General features: G+C 30.1%; 1 protein-coding gene and 1 pseudogene across 2 annotated transcripts in view; one reads left to right on the top strand and one right to left on the bottom strand.

The window, feature by feature from the left end:
* Positions 1-20695, top strand: part of LOC132933963 (tyrosine-protein kinase receptor-like) — a 418129-nt gene extending 397434 nt beyond the window's left edge. For both annotated transcript variants that reach the window (XM_061000235.1, XM_061000236.1), the window contains exons 17-26: positions 3641-3892; positions 9333-9425; positions 9487-9679; positions 10150-10237; positions 10352-10636; positions 10885-11084; positions 11160-11261; positions 12621-12846; positions 13292-13878; positions 16268-20695. In XM_061000235.1, coding sequence (XP_060856218.1) covers positions 3641-3892; positions 9333-9425; positions 9487-9679; positions 10150-10237; positions 10352-10636; positions 10885-11084; positions 11160-11261; positions 12621-12846; positions 13292-13878; positions 16268-16457 — 2216 coding nt within the window. In that variant the 3' untranslated portion in view covers positions 16458-20695. The remainder of the gene's footprint in view (positions 1-3640; positions 3893-9332; positions 9426-9486; positions 9680-10149; positions 10238-10351; positions 10637-10884; positions 11085-11159; positions 11262-12620; positions 12847-13291; positions 13879-16267) is intronic.
* A 1139-nt stretch (positions 20696-21834) lies between these two features.
* On the bottom strand, positions 21835-22450 carry LOC132953615 (uncharacterized; annotated as a pseudogene).
* Positions 22451-22688: the final 238 nt, after the last annotated feature.

Below are 22688 nucleotides of genomic sequence, written 5' to 3'. Positions count from 1 at the left end.
TCACTGCTAAAAATAATGTGTCCATCCCATACACGATTATGATAACACTTTCACATCTCCCTTGGCCTTGAAGAAGATATTATATATTATAAGTGTTATTATTCACCAAACATGTAAACCTATACAATTTAGTTTACATTTAATTAAGGGGAAAAACATGAAATAATTTTAAAAAATACAAGTGATTGGTCCAGATACCGAGCCTTTAAAATGAAAATTAAATTAAAAGTACATTTCATTATGTTATAGTTTCTTTGTACCGTCGATGATAAAAACGATTACATAATATTATTATTATTATTTTTATATTGCCCCGTCATTGCAAATATATTTTTAGTTTACCGATTGGGTCACGCGCTAGATTTATTATAAAATAAATCTAATTTTATTTTCACGCAAGACTCTAGATAATATAGGGTTATAGTTGGTAAACAATATAATTATATATATTATTATTGTACTAAGCACATAATAATAATATATTAGTAATATACGTTGTATACGTCTAAAAATCGACCAACACTAGCGCGGGCGGGCAATGTGTAAAGGCGTATCGTCAAGCTCATAAAACATAATAATTGTTGGCGAAATGGCGATAGTAGACGCAAAGGCCAACACCAGTCTACAATATTACATGGCACGTAGGGAAGGGATGGGAGTTCGCTAGTATAATAATAAATAAATGTAAAAAAAAAAAAACAGAGAAGACCTCGCAAACTCGGCAACCACACGTTTCGAAGTAACGGCAAAATAATAAATCAGCTCCACCGCAATAAAATAAGATCGGAAATGTATGTGCGACAACGGGCGTCATCGAAAACGGAATATATATATATATTTATTATTACCATTGCGTTCGGATCAATGCTGTCAGAATTCCTACGAATAATTTATTATGATCTTATGCAATTTTCGACAAAATATAATAATATACAGTCGTTGTTGCGTTGCTATAATAACATGGGATGTTACTACAATATAGGTAATAACCGGACTCGGAGTAGAAAAAAAATTTTAATAACCGAATCAATTAATCCGCAGTCTTGATTTACGGGCGCCGATTGTACGCATACTGTTTATTATTATCATCCAAAAATTGTCTTAGTAATAGTTTTAGTTATTAACAACATACTATTAAAATTAAGACAATAGCAAATCAATCGCAAAATCCGTCGAATAATGTATTATTACTAATCGCCATAACGATCAAATCTAAACGAATTAATAATGTTCTAATTCGGTTGGTATCCTCGATCTCTGTTCTTATACCAGAGATCAGAACATAAGGTTCACTTAATGGTAGATTTAAACCTAACGTTACTTCTAAAAGTCGTATTTACTACGAAAAAGATTCTCTGACAAGATTTCAAAAGCATTGAAGTAGCCAGTAGGTATATGTTCTTTTTTTTATCCGATCCAGAATTAATATAATGTTTTTCATTTCATTTCCATTTCTTCACTTTTATTTTTATAAAATAAAAAAACAACCCTTTGTACTTCCTAAGCTATTGTATATTAAAACGTAATAGACGGAATGATTTACAGACAAATTTATTACCCCCTTGAAACGTATTATCTACGACCTTTTGTTAACCAATTAGATGGCAAAATGCTGGGTCGTTAATGTGTATTTTTGATTGCATTTGATAGTGGAAAGTACAGGAAACCATGCCGACATAATAATAATACAATGCATTTATATAGAGGTACCTTAATAAAGTAATATAAAACTAATTAAAATTAATACGAAATATCAATGGCTGTGGGTATTATTGAGATTGCAATAACAACGGATTAGCTGGGTCATGTTTTGTACGATGATTTTCTTTGATGTATTTCCATTTTCTCCATTGACTATAATAATAGAATATTTTTTTTGGTAATACTGTAAACGATTTTCTTTTTTTCGTGAAACATTAACTATTCGTCTGTACACCGTTCTCAGTGTGGTAGTTTTCTAGATTTCTGAAGTTTGCTGCGTATACGGAATTTTCTCGTTTTAGTTTGTTAATAATAATTATAATATATAATTAATTATATAATAATTATAATCATTACAGTATACCATTACCTACGTGTGTTATAGTTTAAAAAATATTAATTACTTTCATGATTATTTACTGTGGATAGTCATAATTAAAAATCATCTGTAAAATTAATAATAATTATGACTTACAATAATATATTACATTTTGTGGCGTGAAATGTATATTATTTTTTTGTTTTCCAACCACTTAAAAATTGTAATTGTTATTGGGCTTATAAAGCACACTCGAGGGTTGTTTTAACAAATATATACCTATATATTATTTTATTTTTTTGATAATACATAGACAACTATGGGTAGGTCCTATAGTACTTAAGTACCTATATAAATACTAAAATACCCAAAAGCCTATAAGACAATGATATCCCAGCAAATATTATAAATAACACTGTTTATAATATGTAGATGAATTTATAAGTGTTATGAGCATAATAATTAATTCAGTTGGATAATAACAAATGATTAGAAGATAAAAATTTAAACATACATTTTAGTTTTTAATAATAAATGCTTTGGTATTTTCTGTCATTGTTAATAACAATTAAGTCATTATTTTTCAAAAAATATTTGAATAAAAATGGCGGAATCTTAAAAATTAAATAAAAACGGAATAATTATACCTATGATATGTAGGTTCCTCTTATAAATTATTATAAATTATAATCTAAAATTAATAATATTCAATCAGTATTATTATTAACATGCAAAAATGTTACAAACAAATTTATAAGCTACAGATTTAAAAATCGATTGCCAAGGTGATAAAAGTCATATGTCACAAACTTATTGACACCAATTAACCTTTTTTTTCAGAAAAGCTGTTTCAAATCCTCCTATTTTTTTAAAGCATTATTTACTCATATAGGTACAACTATTTACGTATCTAAACAGATTTTCGTAATAAAACATACTATACCCCAGGGACTGGAACCTTGATGATTTTTACGGTTCCGGTTCCTGTTCGGTTCCCAGAAAAACTAAAATTTCGGTTTCGGTTTCCAAAATTCAAAGGGTTCCGGTTACAAATTTTTAAATTTGTATTTCATGATTTTTTTTTTATGATTTAACATAAGTACCTGTAAGCTTATTATACGCGTTTTGATGGAAATGAATAACAATTCAAAAATAAATAAAAAATAGAAATAAGTGGTTTGAGACTAATAGTTTGCGGTGATACTTTACAGTTTACAGAATGATTAAACCGATCCTGATTTACTCAGAGGAAACCTAAAAGGATTTTGAGAAAAAATACCTTCAACTTTTGGCTTATTATATCAAAATATAAATTTTATTTTTCATTTTATTTTTAGTAGCATAGATCTTGACTGGTTCTTTTTATCGGTACCTACCTACCTCGGGCTACCTACCTTAAGGAATGCACAATAATATTACTGTACTATGATAAACGACAGCTGTTTGGACCTTGCAACCAATTCGACAATACTACTACTCATCTTTATAATAATATTTTTGTGCGCCAACAAGACGTTATCATACGTTTTTTATGGCCTTATAATATCATGATAAAATATAACAATAAAATATTAAATCACTATTTTATCGACTAATAATATTATATCGAACCGACTTCAGGTGGTCGGGCTTGGAGCAACAGCCAGACGAACGGCGAGGGCGGCTGGTCGTACTTGCCGGACAACCAGCACGTGTTCTACAGGGCAGTGTACCCAGGCAGCAACTACAAATCCGGAACGGTGTACATCATACCCGCCATCGTGGGTTGTGGGTGCGCGTACCTGTGCGCCGCGACCAATCAGCTGCGCAGCTCGGTCGTCTGCATATGTCCGTCCGACTTCAAACTCGGGCCCGACGGCAAGTCGTGCATATGTGAGTACTTGTACACCATTCAGTGGTATTGTTTTGCACCAAACCGAACACTGTACAAACGAAATAGTTGGTGATATTATTAGATATATGTTTAAAAACCATTAAAAACGATTAACTGCAAATACGAATGGTTTGAACGAAAATTCCAAATTCCGATTTGGCGGGGGAGCTGGGTGCAAGAAATGGACTTGCATGTTATTATAATGCAGTAAACTATCCGTGCCACAGTGTTTGTACAATTGTAGGGAATACGCAATCACATAGGTAACGAAAAGATGAATTAAGATTATTACCTGCAGTGTTGGTACAATATTTTAAATGTTATGCAATTTACAATAAATTTAAAATTTTAATAATTTAACCACTCATAGAACTTACAAACATATTAAAATATCACTAAATATCCAACATAGCGACAAAGGTAACACATGCTCTTAGGTAACTTTGATAATAGGTGAATTCACCCTAATACTAAAAGTAACAACGTAGGGTTGGTTCTACTAAAAGTAAATAATATGGTATGTTTGGCATGGGTCAAAGAGAGAAAACAATTAATAGTGCACTGACATGCTCTTAAATAAATATCATTATAACAGGATCGAGCATTAATTGAAGTATAATTAGTTTAAACATAATTAAAAAATAATGACCATAATATAATGAAAATTATTTTCAAAAACGTTAATAGATATTTTAATAATGAGTGTCTTACGTTAAATGCATCAATCGACATAATATTATAATTACTGACAACGTATTATTAAGGAAGAATAATTTTTATTTTGACTTAGTGCGATAATACATATTGAACAAACGGTGTCACTATAATAAATATGAATTATGGATTCAACGTGAATATTAATTTTTATTAATACGGTGCATAAAGTGTTCGGCGTGTAGAAAATGCATACTAAAAATGTAAATTCGTAGTGTTATAATATTATATTTTATAAAAATGATTACTATAAAATACAAATACTGATATTGTTATTCATTTTGAACTACACAGTTATTGGAATTGGTCGATTATAAAAAAAATCCTCAATCAATGGTTGAAATGTTTCATACTCATACTCCGTAGATGATTAAATATACTTTTTCGAATAAATATTATATTTCGTTCATTCTTTAATAGCAAGATATTATTTAGTTTTTCAATATTATTTTACATAATATGACCGAAATAATTGTTTATTAATCATAAAAAAAATTAACAAACACTTACGTCTGAATGGTAAATACATTTTTTTATTTTGGTTCAAGTTATTTAATAAAATATGTTTAACTAAATAGTACAGATAATTTTGGCTCACAACATTTACAGTAGCTTATAACCAGTGTATAATAGAGTTAGTTAAAATGTATAGAATATTTAACTTTGACGATTTTTATGAAATGTCGAGTTATATTACTGGAATCAAAGATATTTATTTTTTTTTCGGTCTATAATTTTAGATGTGTAATATTTAATATAATCTAGTATAATAATAATTACCTACTTATAAATAATCAAACTTTGTCATTCTTGAGTTACTTATAAGCACATTTCATTGTACAACAGTTTCTGCAAGATGATTCTAAATGTTTAGCTAAATCATGGAATACATTTAAATATATTTATGAAAGATATCAATGTTACTTAGACATGACCATTTTTATAGGAATTCATTGTACAATTTATTTTAGTTAAATTTAAATTAAAATACTCAGTTTTATGATGGAAATAAAATATACTGTTTTTACATAAAACTAAAATGTTAAAATATTTAGTAGATATGGACATTATTTGTGGCGCCCTCTTGTCGAGACGTTTTACGATTCTTTTAATATTACTACAGTATCATTTTGTCACTAGATGGAAACAGATAATATTTATAAGTACACAATAACTATGCAATATTTACGATTTATATAAAATTAAAAGTAAAGTAAAATAAATTAATTAAACTACAGACCAATAATTAATTACCTGTTAAATCCGTATTTATTATCCGTACACTGTCTTCAAATTTTTCGGTATTTATTCACCGCAATACAAAATGTAACAATTTTTACAAATAGCTTTACTTATTCTTTAGTAAAAAAAAAATAATAATGATAATACACTATGCAAAATAAAATATGCAAAACTTTTTAATATAGTGAGTTTTAAGTAGGTATTTAATTACCTTATATTAATAATTGTTATTTATTTATTTGTTGGTGTCAGTGGCAATCATTATAATAGGTATATGGAACATATATAAAACTTTTTTATCATAATATATTAGAAAGATATTATTATATTTTTTTTTTTTATTAGGGTTAATGCTTCAACTACTAAGGTCATTCACCTGTGGTACTGTGGGGGAGGGTACTGTAGATTTGTTTAGACGTGTGTGTTGGTTTTTATCAGAATTTTTGATTTGGGCACCTGTAGGTTAGGTGCTCAGTCGGGGAATGGTGGCTTCTCTCTCCAGACAGCTAGGTGTCTGCCCGGAGAAAAGTGCCCCCCGTGACCGAGATTCGAACCGGCGACGGTACGCATTGTAACGGACGCCTTAGTCCGCTCGGCCACTTTATCTCCCTAAATTTATAATGATATATAAATATAAAATGTAAAATTATTCTAAGGCTTCAAATATTATACTTGGACACGATATTTTTATATCATATAATATAATTGTTAACTAAAAATATAAATGTTAAAACTAAATATATCATAAGAGTGTATATTATGTTAAATATAAATCAAATACTTTAATCAAATATCGTTTTTTTGGTAGGTACACTGAGGAATTTACAGATTACAACGTGTAAAAAACAAAAAAATCATATTATAAGTTATTCTAGACCGTTATTATTCGGGTTAATCTGAGTAGACATTAGTTAGGTATGCACGGTTAAACAATGATTACATTAAAAAAAAAATAATATTTGATTAAAAGGACATGACAGAAACAAAATTTTACTGAAAAAATTCGTTCATGCAATATTCCAACACAGTATAATTCTGTTGGAAACGTAATTTTGTCTTCAAAATAAATGTTTTAAACCATGCTTAGAACTATCTCAATTATTATTGTTATTACTTATTATTAAATATTTGATTCTTTAGTTTTCACTGACACATTTTGTTATCTAAACTTAATGATAAGTTATCATTAGATTACCTATTTAACATAAATAAGAAATAGTGACATACTAACATCTGTATATTACCAATTACTTATATTCGGTTAAGTCTACCAATAATCTAATGTTGATAATAATAATAAAACAGAATAAAAATACAATTATACAATTTCAGTTATTGAGGTATATTACGAGTAACTAAAAGATCAACAATAATATAATATATTATTGAATGACTGCTTATTTTTTTAAGTATACAATGTTAGGCAGGCTTGGATAAATGATAATGACGTTGTGCTTCTTTTGATTTGATTAATTATACTTGAAATTTGTTCCACATCTGTATTTTAATGTTATGTTTGATGCGTGAATCCCCAGAGGCAATAAATATATTTTTTAAGATTTCAGATTGATATAAATCTGTATTTTGATGAAATAAGCAGCTCTCTTCAATTAAAAATTTAAATAATTTAAACAAAAATTGATATTTCTAAATTGGACAGAAGTTCGAATTTCTTTTAATAACAACATATTAAAATGCTAACATTTTGAAAAAAAAGACACAAAAACCTAGTACTTATGCAGAGTGAATTTTCAAGTTTGATTTCATGGAATAATTCCATTTCTATTCTCAACGAAAATATAGTATTAATAATCACACTTTATAGTAGGTACCTGTTGTCTCTGGACGTACGAGAAAACGGTTACGGATATGTAGCATGTATATTCGTTCCACTTGTAAATGTCATTAAAAATATGTTCTTAAGTCTTAAAATTATTATTCAGTATTCATCAAATTTTGTTGAAACCTTGAATTATAATGAACACACTTAAAAACTGAAAACACCATTAAACTGTAGGTATTAAAGTTTTCCACGTGTAATGTTGATGACGATCAAAGAACAGATATAACCTAACCTACCCGTCGGTATGACTTGTGATGTACATCAAAATAACATGAACTCTCATGCCGACATGCCGTCATGCACATTATTGACAAATTTAAATACTATATTTTGTTAGTAAAACTAAACAAACACAACTAAATTTGAAAAAAAAGGTCCGAAAAGTGCAACGAAGGTGTTAAGTAAAAAATATATCCATTTCAAATATTATACTCGGAATCTTTATATAACGCACCGACATCTTTGACAGGTACTTAGCATACTGTGCGGGTTCGCTATTTCGGACTTTATTTTAGAATAGGTAGTTAAGTTGATTTTATAAGCGTATTAGACACCCTACACTAATATTATCGTAACTAATCTGCAGTTATCAGTCAAATTTAATATTCACATTATTATACAATGATATAATTGTTTAATTTTCTGTCAACAGCTGACATACTATAATAGACGGTAAACACATTTTTCATTGCTAAAAAATGTATGCAATTGAATGCACATCGTATTATATTGTACAGGTCCACCAATAACTTTTTGCATTATAGTTAATTCGGTTATGCATATACCCAGCAGTCACTGGATATCGTTCAAGTTATATTATAAAATGTCAATTTTCTATAATTTATAATGGCCGAGGGTTTTTACTTTTTACGGGCATTGCAGAACTTCAAGGTTGAATAATTTGGGTGCAAAACCCATGGATAAAAATACAAATTTTGAATGATTTATAAGCCGCTCTGTGCGACTACATGTTTGGCTAGGATATGATAATAACGGCGCATTTGTTATATTTTTGTTGTTGTTGAGTTTAAGTTTATTAATAAAACACTTAATTATTATGAAACTGTGCGCGATGAGATAATGCACAGAACAAAATATAATAAATTATATTATAGACGTGGGGTCCTCGTGTATGACATGTGATCAACGCATATTCGTGTTTTCATAAGTTATTGAATAATTGCGTAAACATAACGATGGCAGTAATAATGGTCGAGGTAGAAATTCGATGGTGCAGAAACTTTTTCCGTGCCTATGCAAGTTTAATTTTCGTTAGTTAAACTAATTTACCCTAAATCAAAAGCGTATACTATTAACTGTACCTATAAACTGTTTACACTCGGTAAATATACTCAACATTAATTTATACCAAGCTAAAAATTAGCACTTGGACACAAAATTGTGGTATCGAGGTGGAATTAATGGTGTAAATAAAACGTCGTGAATTATCCTCAAAAATAATTTATAACATTTACCTTTCGACGCCCACAAAATATATTATAATAATTTATTATGTATTTTTCGAACACAGTAACTATTACTAAACATAATATTCTACACAACTAACAATTATCATTATGCATTTTCCTGACTTGATAACAATAATTGTATAATTATTATATAATAATATTGTTTAACAGATCAATCAACGGAGACAACAAAGATTATATTTTTGATCACTGGAAGTGTATTTACAGTTGTAATTATTTGCTTGATCTTAGGAATTTGGATGTGTAAGTTCAACGCGAATGTGATTAATTACATTTCACTGATATTTTGCATATACGGTTTTAGATAGAAGTTTTCGAAGACGAAAAGAACGTAAAGAAAATGTAAATTTACTTCACAACGGCATTTTAAATTACGATTTGACATCGAGAAACAGAAATGGAAATGTAGACATCAATCCCACTTATGATTTCAATGGAAGGACATTGACAACGAACGATCTTCCAAGGATATTAAGGGACGAATTAAGAATACAAAAGTAAATACAATTTTTGTTACTAAAATAATAGTGAAATAAATAATTGTTTAAATTAATGAAATACAATTATTATTATTATTTGAGTGAGTGGATATATAATATTGTACCTATGTAACTATGTGTAAATGTGCAATTAAATTATATGTATTGTGTTTGTATTTTGTTTAATATTGTAATTTGTGCGTGATCGTATTTATTTCAACGGCTAAGTTATTTAAGGAGGAGTCGATCTAATTTTTTGTTGGTAGTTTTGGTCACCATAATACAATGGTGTATTCGATTAATTGTGGTAGTTGTCACAGTACCATAATATATTATAGGAGTCGTGTAACTTTGGCTCGGCGTAAAATAATTTAACCGGTGTCGTAAACGTGATTTCGAGACAGCGAGCAGTGCTATAGTGGAAAGGAACTTCTAACTTTGATTGCTAAACGGCAAAGTTTATAATGTACGTTACGTGTGATTTCCAGATCTATTGGCGAAGGAGCTTTTGGAGTGGTGTACCGTGGGTATTATAAAAAAACGGGCGAAACGAACGAAATGCGTGTCGCGATAAAGGTTAGTACCAAACTACCAAAAGGCATTGCCAATACGTGTGTCTGATCAGAATACATAATACTTGCGTTGGGCTAATACACCACTGTATACAATATTCGATTGGCGTTGTTTCAGACTCTCGAACCGAAAAAAGACATGACCAATGTGGAGGTGAAATTCGACGACGACAACACACCTAATCCAGAAGTCGAAATAGAAAAAATACAGAGGATCAAAAAGGCTGAACTATCTTGTATACGTGACTTCCTGACCGAAGCCATCATAATGAGTCAGTTTAATCATCCGAACATTGTGAAGTTCATCGGAATCACTTTCGAAAAGAACTATAGGTTCATCGTAACAGAGCTTTTGAGTGGCGGTGACTTAAAAGAATTTTTACGCAAGAATCGTCCTTCAGTCGTACGTACCGTATAAGCGACATAATAATTGATTATAATATTATGCGTATCTATAAAATGTAAAATTGTGTGAAAAAAAATAACATAATTAAATTATGCTGATAATCTGTAGGTTTATTGTAAAATATAAAACCCTACAGTATCAAATTAGTACCTATACTATAACGAAACACAATTTGGTTGCATTTATTATATTCTTACAATTATTTAGTTATACATTTTTTCTAACATGTTACATACAATTTTCAGCAACAAAACCACAAAATCATTCCCATAAAGTTAAAAGATTTATTAAAAATGGCATTGGACATTGCCAAAGGATGCGTATACTTGGAAAACCTTCATTTTATCCACAGAGATATTGCTGCCAGAAATTGTTTATTATCTACGACAGGACGGGGCAGAGTAACGAAAATTGCCGATTTCGGAATGTCTAGGGATGTATATAGGTATGCTAAACATGTATTAATATTTATAAAAATAATAATATAGTGTGACTAAATATTTTTATTTTTTTTTTCTAGAAACGAGTATTACAGAAAAGATGGTCAAGCAATGTTGCCCATTAAATGGATGCCGACAGAGTCATTGATAGATGGCGTTTTTAATTCAAAAACCGATGTTTGGTAATAAATAGTACCGATTTTTTATTAACAAAACAAAACAATTTGATAATATTATAAAAAAAAAATCAATCGATAGTTTAATAATTTGAAATAAATTACTAAAAAGGGGGAAATTAGGTAACCGCAACTATGCTGTACGGTAAGTGTCGAGTGTACCCATATTGAGTTAGTCACTGTAATGGATGTATTAAATTTTAACTCAATGATAAATTATTTCATACTAAAAACGATTCAGAGTGGATACGGTCTGTCAGCCTAAGTATATATTTTATGATATTGTATCATACTACAGTCGGTACCATCTATAACGATGCCGGTCGTAACGACATAGTTGGTATAAGGACGTTAATTTAGAGGTTCCAGCAAAATTTCGTTTAATTATACATATGTACAAAATCAAATTTGGTTATAACGACGTATTTACGGTATGTACGATCGGTCCCCTAACCGTCGTTATAGATAATACTGACTATATTAAAGTAATTTATCTTACAATTAATAATACTGTATGTTGAATCAACTTTTACTGAAAAAATTTCAAATTTCAAATGTCCTTGTGTAAAATATAAGAACATACGTTTAAAGTTTCAAGTTTCAAGTGCACACGAACAATATTTTAAATTATAACAAAGTAACTGAAACAGTAATTATTATTCTTCGTTTGAATATCAAATGTCATCCGAATTTTAAACTAAAGTGTCTATAAAAAAACTGTGTGCATATATTTCATTAGATTTTTGAGTTTCTGTAAGAAATGTTTATGAGGAATTTGTATTACATTTTCAGCCATAAAGCTATAAGATTTGAACATCTTGGACTTTTTAAAGCACAAAATGATAAACAAATGTTCCCAATTTTTCCGAATTCCGACAAATTTTGAACTTCAAATGCTAATAAAAAAAATATTGTGATTATGTATATTTAATATTTTTAAATATATCTAACAATAATTTACGAGGAACCTTACATTACATTTTTAAGCGTTTTGACCCAGCGAAAAATATTTTACTATGAATGTGGTAGGTATTAATTGTTATATATGTACCCGACATAATGAACCAAGTAATTAATGTTAATAATAAAGCATAATACATTATTGTATTGTGATTTTTTTGAATGGATATAGACATTATTTTTTATGGGTAGGTATAGGTAATTTCCAAGTTACATAAGTAAAAATAAAGAAGAATAATACTGTATTAAAAATATTCAAACTTTAAGTGATGACATGCAAGTTATCAAAATACCCTTTCAAAACTTGTATTTAATTTAATTTTATTTCAATCAATTTAAGTTAATGGCTTTAGGTATCCTGCAAGTACTTACTTTTCCATGTGTAATGAAAACGTTTATTTTTAGGTCTTATGGAATCACATTTTGGGAAATTATGACGTTTGGATCCATGCCATACACGGGCATGACGAACAAAGAGACAATGAATTACGTTATGAGAGGTGGTCGTTTATCTAGACCAGGCATTTGCCCAGAACCTGTCTATAAGCTAATGGGCAGCTGCTGGAAAACAAACCCTCAAACCAGGCCTACGTTTGAGTACATCCGCAATAAGCTTCGTCTCTTTATACAAGTAACTAGTTTTCACACAATTGCGCCCCGTTTAAATTATAGATATAATATCTATCATGAAAGATTCTGAGCACAAGGAAAATTTACGTGTACAGTCAATCTACTGTTTTTGGTTCTAAATAGTACCAAATACGTTTGACATCAAAATGTAAAACAGTATTGTATACAATATTCACAACTTCGAATCACGGAGGTGGTAACGACCCTTGACTATAGCCCGCAATACCAAATATTACAAATTGTACATTCGTTTTCTTCTGAAACCTGGGGAGGTTGAAATTTTTCGGAACTACTACTGAGGCCCCCACCTCCCTACCGCCCTACACACTCTCGACAAGACGCGTGACCGTCAACATTAAACAAATGAATCACACGTCGTGTACCCGTGACCCATCACTGTAACGTGTAATAATAAGTGTGTGTGTGTTTGTGACCCGTTTGCGCAGGATCCGGTCATCATCGATTTCAAACCTCCGGCGATCGGCAGGCCCGCGGCTCAACTTCCGTACCGAGCGACTCATCCGCTGGACGACAATGCCCCACCGGATGGTGTTCTTCGAGCACACGATTGCGTCGTCGACAGCGGTGGAATGCATCAGTTGCCGCAAAACGAACACCAGGAAGAACCACAGTACGTGACGCCACTTCCGGCCGACGACATGTTCGAGGGTGTGGACGCGGAAATGATGAGGGACGCCGAGCGGTTCGGCAGGTTCCGGGGCAGCAACGAGATGGCTCCGCGTGACGACGACGACGACGACGACGACAATGAGAGCGGCGGTGACGAAGAGGACGATGACGAGGACGATGACGCGGCGAACATTGCCGAAGTGGACGACGAGGTTGACGACGACGATGACGACGACGACGACGACGACGACGATGAACAGAATGTGGAAGAGGAGGAAGACGACGACGCAAACGGTGCGGAGATTGTCCTGGACGCCGACAACAATCGGTTCGACGAGGACGACGACGACGCGTACGGAGACAACGCCAGAAGCAACGGTCCTGTGACGTCGTATCACTGGAAGTAAGTGTTTCAGGCAAACCTGATAATGGATGGATTGTGAAAAGCTGAAAAAGGGTTCTCGTGAGATTCTGCTCCCTAGTTCACGCGATGGTTTCTAGGAAGTAAATTGTGGACGAGAAATGGGTGGAAAGCGCATTAGATTTTTCATGATCAAGTGAATATTTTCATGAAGGGGTCAGTTACCGATACGGTAGCCGTGTAGCGTACGTCTACCTGATTTGCGCGTACCTAACTGGAAGTCAGGCAAAGCAAACGATTTGGAAAATAAAACTATACTTGGTAACGGGAAACTGGAGAGAGGTTGAATGGTTGAATTTATTGTTTAATAATAAAACAATTATCCAATTGAAAAAATGACCAACAGATATGTAGACCTGAGAGTATAGTATTTATGTCTTATGCAAAAATATCTGTTGAAATAATTATATTGCTAACAATATATTTCTAAGCAACAAATTGCAAACTGACTAATTTCCTGTAAAATATTGTCTATATATTATTATTTTATAAAGACGGGAACAATAGTAGGTACGGAATGTTCTCGTGGCCAAATTTAAACTCCTACACGAATAACCTTTTTACCTGAATTATCATTAAATGTAAACTCCTACACTAATAACCTTTTGAAATTTTTACCTGAAAATCAAAGATATTGTAATCTCCTACATAAAAATTTTTCCCTTTAAAAAATAGGGTTATATTACTTAAATTTATAATTTTGAAGTGGAAAAGCTCAAAAAGCTCAAAATTATCATAACTTGAAAATAATAAATATACATTATTTAATAAACAAACGCTTGAATAGAGCTTGTTTATACGCTGTATGATGATTGTCGAAGGTTAGATTATATCCATATTATATACTATACTACAAATGCATGTGAATCATTTCATTCAAGATTTAATAGTAGTTTTTATCATCATCATCCAAATCTCCATTTATTCGTGAAAGTTTTGAAAGATATTCAGACCGAAACATACATTAAAATTAGAAGCAGTCATACAACACAACGCAGACAGGCAAAAACTATTTCTAAATATCAATTTATACTTAATCAAAAAGATAAATATATACGAGGAGAAATTTCACGTTTAGAGTTTATCTCCAAAGTATGCCACAAAAATATACGTAAATGATTATGACTTAGTATTGTTGTATTGAATTTTTTATTATTTTTTTCAAAAAAAGTTTGTTTTAATCGTAAATGATAATGATTATTGTTTTATTAACATTTTTATTATATTTTTCAAACCATTTTTATTTTATATGTTAATATATTGCAAGACTGATATTTTTTACAGCAATACGGTATTAATTTTTTGTAGGAGTTAACACTATCTTTTATAGGAGTTAACACTATCTTTTGTAGGAGATAACACTACATTTGTTCTCGTCATTATTTGTTTATACCTATTAAATACATTTCCTAATGTGTTTTTAAAATTAACACGATTTCTAATTTAAAATTAGGACGTAAATTGAGTAGGTTTCTATAATATTATATTTTGTTTCTGATATACAGACAACTAGACAACTTACATGGGAGCGTTCCTCATACATTCATAACCAAAAATTAATATACATTGTTTTTTAATTAATACATTTACGATAATATTTCTATTTACTCTGTGTTAAACTTTAGTTAAATATATTTATGATTTATTTATTGAAACGCAATTTTCATAATTCTGTGCGCTAATATATAGTTCTAGTTGTTAAAATGATTGTGTATTTTTGAACTTTTTTATAAATATACTTGAGCACGATGTTTGAAGGATTCATTCAGTAGCACCTGTAACATTTTAAATTTAAATTATATTTAACGTTGGTCTACAGGTAGATTAGTATAAAAAAAAACATGTATTTCTATGTCCCAAACCACCAAAACAACTTTCTTCGGCCTTCGGAAAATATTGGGAGAAATGGTCGTTGACCATGATGTTGTTACAAACAATACAAACACGTTTTCGTAATAAATGTAAAAAATATAGAACATACGTGATTAGTACTATTATTGGTCATTATTTTGGTAATTTGTATTTACATATTGTACTTATAGGTATATGGATCCGTGAAAAAATAGATTTTCTCCTGAAGGCTAGCAAAACACTTGTTATTTCAACGAGCATTAATTTTTCCCGAATTTTGTTTTCACCAAAATTAAAAAAGGTTTACGTTGAAATGTTTACGTTTTATTTTTGACCCATATTTTTTTCGGCCGCAATCTAAATCACAATATTAGTATTATACATTCTCTCTTATAGATTTGTTATACTAATAGTCATCATGTATATACACGTCATCTTAACGGTATAAGCAGCGTCCTATGCATACAACATCGAAATTGACAAACATGCATCGTTAACTTAATATTCGTGTTTATTGCAGTAGGTTCAAAGAGACGAGTTTCATCAGCATGAAGGAACCGAATACCAAACAGACGGGCACAGATGGCCAGCCAAATACATCTAAGAGAAGAAAGTCGTTCTCCGAACTCGAAGACAACAGGCCCAACCCTTATTCGTTGACGGGCCGCGTCCGGTACAACGTAGCCAGCGACGGGAAAATAAGATGCTGACATCCGGACTCAAGGACTTCGGTTATCGAGTCCTTGGAAATGTTATAAAATGTCCTTGCACGCTGCGTGCACAATGTTTATACTCTGTTTTGATGTACGACTGTTGTAAATATTTTTTTTCATTTTTAACTCACGTCGTCTGCATGAAATATAATTGTTTTGTTTTAACAATTTATATCATACCCAGACGTCTAACCCTGAGTATAATATAAACAATCGTGACCTAAATTAACTGCGCAATAAGCCGAAATTATCTAAAATATCTAATCGTATAGGTAGGTTAAACATACAGTTAAAAAAAAACCATACGTTTATAATAACATTGGCGATTTGGTCAGTGTAATTAAATAGGGGTACCGTTTAAACGTATTAATTATACAGCGTGATTAAGCATTGTTCCACAACTATAAAAATGACGTATGAAGTACATATTTTTAAATCTCTTTAATATCATAATATTTTCATTTTAAGTATAATATTAATAATTTGTTATATTTTAAACCATAAATATATTATTTCGTATTACAATTGAAAATAGTATTCACAAAAAAATATGATAGTCAAATATGAAGTCACTAACGATTGGAAATTGTTATTTTATAATAATCTATAATATGTGTAAGATGATTTCGAAAAGACGATAAAAAAAAATATTTTTTGAAAATCATAATTTTAATTGTTCAAAAAATAAGAACATAATATGTTATAATAAAAAATACGATACATATAATATTATGCACTTAGCTACCCTAAAATATTACATTCAATGATCAAGTTAATGTATATATAAAAAAAATACGTGCACGTAATATGTGTAATATAATTGTATAATAAAAATGAATATAATATCATTAGACTATTTAAAATATTTTATATTATTGTTTCCACGTTAAGTAATATTACGTTAAAGATCTCTGCCGTGTTCAAATGACAACACAGCCACAGCTATTAATTGAATAATATTATAAATACCTTAGGGAAAAAAGAAAATATTTTATATAAAATTTGAGTAAACTATATTTTTACATAATCAGTAAAGACATAATAAAGTTTCGGTTTGTAATAAGGGATAACGTATGTCAATCAGCTTATAATTAAGTTTTCCACGTATTTGATCACAATATAAACACATTCGTATCAAATTAGAATGGTTTATTTTCATTAATAAAAGGCAAACATCGTTTCAAAATAATAAAAAAGGTATTATATCACAGTCAAAACTTAAATCAGCATTTTCCTCGTACGGAGATGTATAAATACATGTAAATTGCTCGTATGAAGATGTAATAAATTGTTCGAATGAGTTTATATAGATATGCCTATTGTAGCCAATGTGGAATCAAACAAGTTGAAATTACATTATATCTTGTGGTCGTACTCTGATATCGAAATAATTATCTATAAAACAGATGGTTTAATTGATTGTGCATCGACGAGCTAATAGATTTAAAGTGTTTAACTCAACGAATAAATGCCTAAATAAGTTGGCCATTATTTACTTGGATTAAATTGTAAACCAATTAAATTAATACAATATTACGAGTTAAACTTGGATTGTATATCAGCGAAATTCGAATAGGCGACTTACTCAAATTAATGTGATTTTCCCCTGACAAATGTATCGCTCGAAGGCCAGAAGTCCCATTACATTATGCTATAGGAAAAAGTGTTGTGTTCATAAAATAACTGATGTTTTTTTTGTTTAAATTAGCTAAGTTTTAATGATTTATCAACTTGTCAAGCTGTACTGTATAATGAACAGTTAATAAAAAGTATATATAAAAAAAAATAATAATATTAATATTATTTTGGTTCTAAGCATTTGTAAAACCAATATAATATAGCTATTATTCACGTTAAATTATTAAGTCTTATTATACTTTTTTATACTAAAATGTACCAATTTTTTAGTAATAATTGTAAATTAACATTAAGTGATATATATTATTATGTATCTCAAGAATGTATGTTATTAATTGTATTGGTTTTTTTTTAAATTATTACTTTATAGATTTTCCACCATTATTATAATATAGGCATAATTAGTTTAGGCGAATGACTCAAAATGTATCTGAGTTGACATTCATCATTTGGACAGTCGATCGCGTTCGGGTGAATTTATATTGAAGACGATTGTCAGCACACTTTGTATTCTCCCTCAGACCTATTTACAACATACACAATTTGGGATCAGCAGAACAAGCATTTTTTGTTAATATCTTTAACATTAGATTGGATTATTATTGACCTATTGACCTTATTATTTTTATTCATCCATTTTCATGATATTATACTTTAATTATTTAGTGAACTCATTTTATCAACGCCAAAACATTTGTATGACTTTGTTCAAGAAACATTTTTAACGATAGGTTAGTTAAAACTAACTAAAACTCTGAATCCTCAAATATTTGGAAATGTATTAGATATGTTATGCATAGTATATATTATATACTATTTCAACAAAACGACATAATATATTATAATTAAAACCCACCCAAATAAGTTCAAATATAAGTTCACCCAAACGAATGCAGCCCTATAATTATATCAATGATTGTTTTTGAGAAGTGTTATAGGGGACATGGCAGGTTACTTGAAAATATATCATCGGATAGTTTTCCATCCGAGAACACGCCACACAAAAATAAGCTAGGCATAACATTTCCACCAGGAAAAGAGTTTGCGTACTCTGCCAATATCACAGATGACATTATGCAGAACCAATACAGTTTAACATTTATATTTTATTTTATTGACACCGCTCAAATTTGGCAACGATTTACAAATTTGTAAAATAATATTTCAGTATAATATGATAATATAGTAATAATTTCATAAAATTTGCAGAGGATAACATAATAAACATTGTTTGTGTATTGAATAGGTAGTTGGAAATAGGCATTATTACAATCGATTCTTAAACAATTAAACACTTTATTTTTTAATTAAAATAGTAATTATCACAAATAATTTTAATGAGCTCTTACAAAGAACAAAAAATAATAATTTAAATTTAAAATCAGCAGTGTATTAAGAACGGTATACTTTCTTAATCATTGGTTATAGGTTTACGTTGTCTATAAAATAACTATTTCTATAACATACATTTTACGTTGACATATTGTTAGGTATATACTATTCAACGAACTCGTTCAAGCAATGACGTTTTTTTAGCAATTAATTAAAATATGGTGTTATTTTAAAACAAACAGTATTTCATTATTATATATTATCGACTCATTTTAATATTAATTGTAGTTATAAATGATTAACATTTGTTTCACATTTTCAATACCTACAAAAATTAATTAATTTTTACAGTATCATAAATCAATATTATACCACTTACTCTCAAGTAAAATATCATTTGATGTAATTTACATCAGAGTAAAATATATACAAAAAATAAAATAATAATAATAACTACTTATTACCTAAATACATAAATATTATTAATGGTCAGTTAAATATTATTACATTGAGTAACAGGTGTGTAACAATATTTTGTAATTGTACCAAAATGAATTAAATTTGAATGTGTTGTCTTCGAAATCGTCGATTAAAGCAGTTTCTAATGGTTTTTCGAACCTAATAATGCATATTGGCACTAATACCAAAAAATGTGTTTGTTATAATTTTAGATAAGTATTACATTAGCAGTCTGCGGTTTAAAGTAATGTAGAATTAATTTGCTATAAAAAATGTCTAGCTTTTAATTACCGAGTAATAAGCACATTCCCAACTATTTCGAAATGTGTTCGAAGCTTAATAAATATTATTATTGTATTTGACATTGATATGGATATAGAATTATTCGTGTTTTTCTTTGTTTTATGTTGGATGTAATTAGATAAAAAATACAATGATCATATCGTTCTACAGTTAAAATAAACATATTTAGACATTAATAATATGTAAAATTATTATTATAATATTGTATTGTTATGTTTTTATTCATATGGAATGACATTTTATATTATGTTACCATGCCATGTTTTATAGGTAACGGTTTAGACCCATAATATATATATTTTATTTTAACTTAATTGATTACATTTCGGTATGCCCTTTCATAATAATACTACGAAGTTAAGATGTAAAATGTATTATTATTCTGATTTGTGTATTCTCTTACTGGTTGTTACCCATTACAATTTAGTATATTTAGTAATTTTTAATAATATGTGTATAAAACAACTGTTTGTAAAAAAAAATATATATATATATATAATATATTCAGGAACGTGTGTGTAATTATTATCATTATTTTTTTTTCAGTCATCCGATCAAATAGTTTATACTGTGAATTCAGTGCATTAACATAAACCTACAATTTATGAATAACACACTAAAATTCGATGTTAAGTCATTGTTCGATTCAAGTAAACAACAACATTATAGAAGCCTCAAAAGAGGCTCAAAGAAAAATACGAATTCGTTTACGTCATCATCCTCTCTGATTTTCCTTCGTCTGAATTCTGTCAATGCATATTATCATCAGCTGCGATTGTATTTTATCCTGTCGAACCATCAATTTGTTGTTGCACGAAATTACATTATATTGTTTTAAACAACAAGTTAGCTTAAGACAGGATTACAGGTGTTCTACATCGTTGCATCCAATCGGCTTTTAACCACAAAACTATTTTGGATAATGTGAAAATGGTTAGTGATTATAAAATGTTCTAAATTCATCAGAAAATTTATGACTAGAATTCTATAGGCAATTGTAATTGTTTCAGTTTCAATTGTGAGTCTACTCATCGTATAGTGAAAAAAGTATCAGGAAATGTTGAAACACAATGACTGTGACAATTATAGTGATTGGCATAAAAATAAATAAATAACTACAAATTGACATAAAATAACTATAATATTCTCATATTTTTTTTAAATATTTAGTTATTAAGGAGATATGTGTGTGATGGGCGTGACCATCGGTGTAGCATATTAATATTTAAAACTCAATTTTCGTTAGTTCAGTCTTATTTTCTATCACCACCATGGTAAAAACCACTCATCGATACCACCTGACCAATAACACCTAAACGCCGTCCAACCCGAGTGGTTTAAACAGACTTATCACACATACAACATACACACGGGAAATAAATGAAAAATCGACGTTTGAAAAACGATTTCCATTCGAAGACATTTTTCTGGCAGTTATCTTTGTCTGAATGAAGTTTTGAATCACAAGTCGTCACATTGCAGAGCTTCGTGCTCCTGCCACAATACTCACAGTTAAACACGCGTTTCTCAAGGTTTTTGAATTTTTCACCTGCCTGAAATCTCTCGTGGTTTTCCGGTTTTTCGTTATTTTTACAGTTCTCCTGTTTCTCAGGGTTTGTACAATTGTCCAGGTTTTCAAGTTTCATAAGATTTTCGAGTTTCTCGTTTTCACAATTCTGCAGTTTCTCAAGCTTATCGTGGTTATCACAGTTATTCCGTTTTTCCTGGTTGTCGAGTTTCTTACAGTTTTCGGTCACTTTGCATTTTTTGATTCTATCGCAGTTTTTGCGGTTATTCAACACGCCCTGACGGAACGACCGTATTTTTGTTTCTTTGATCCCGTCGGCTATACTGTAGTAAGCCATGCGGAGGCAGTCGTACTTGTTCAGCAGTACGGTCGAAGAGTCACACGGACCACCCACCTGATTTATGTCCTTGAGCAACCGCTGTATCCTTCTGCGCAACCGCACAACCGCGTCCGCAGGATTGCTGTTAGCTGGCACTTTAACGGCGATCTTTTCCAGCTTGCCCATCAATCGATTGGCATACTTCGCGACCAGTATCTTCATCAAAATGTCATCGGCACACGATGACCGGACAATTTCCAGCCTGGTGCCCTTACTATTGTAATTTTTGAGATCCTGGTTTTCTTCGTAGTCGAAACACGACTGGTTTTCTGTCAAAAGAATCTGTGAGCTCTTCTTGATTTCGTTTTCGATCTTGAGCAGCTTCTGTGTGTTTTTACCATCCGTGGACATACTGTGTCGGTGTGTTATCGCTAGGTATGTTTTCCTAATTGGCGTGCGTGTGGGGAATTTTTTTTAAAATTTGAATTTTAAATTATTTGTTTATATTTTGTTATTTTTGGGCCAAGTTTTTTGGTATGGATACACTTGGTAATAATTTGGCCAGCATGCGTAAAGAAATCAGTATAGTTAAATTTATGTGAAAGATATTTAATTTTTTTTTGACATAGAACAGTAAGTTTTGATCCAC

The sequence above is a fragment of the Metopolophium dirhodum genome, chromosome 1 (genome assembly GCF_019925205.1).
Source record: "Metopolophium dirhodum isolate CAU chromosome 1, ASM1992520v1, whole genome shotgun sequence".
Lineage (NCBI taxonomy): Eukaryota > Metazoa > Arthropoda > Insecta > Hemiptera > Aphididae > Metopolophium > Metopolophium dirhodum.
The sequence above is the reverse complement of the archived record's forward strand: the minus strand, read 5'-3'. Positions and strand labels throughout refer to the sequence as shown.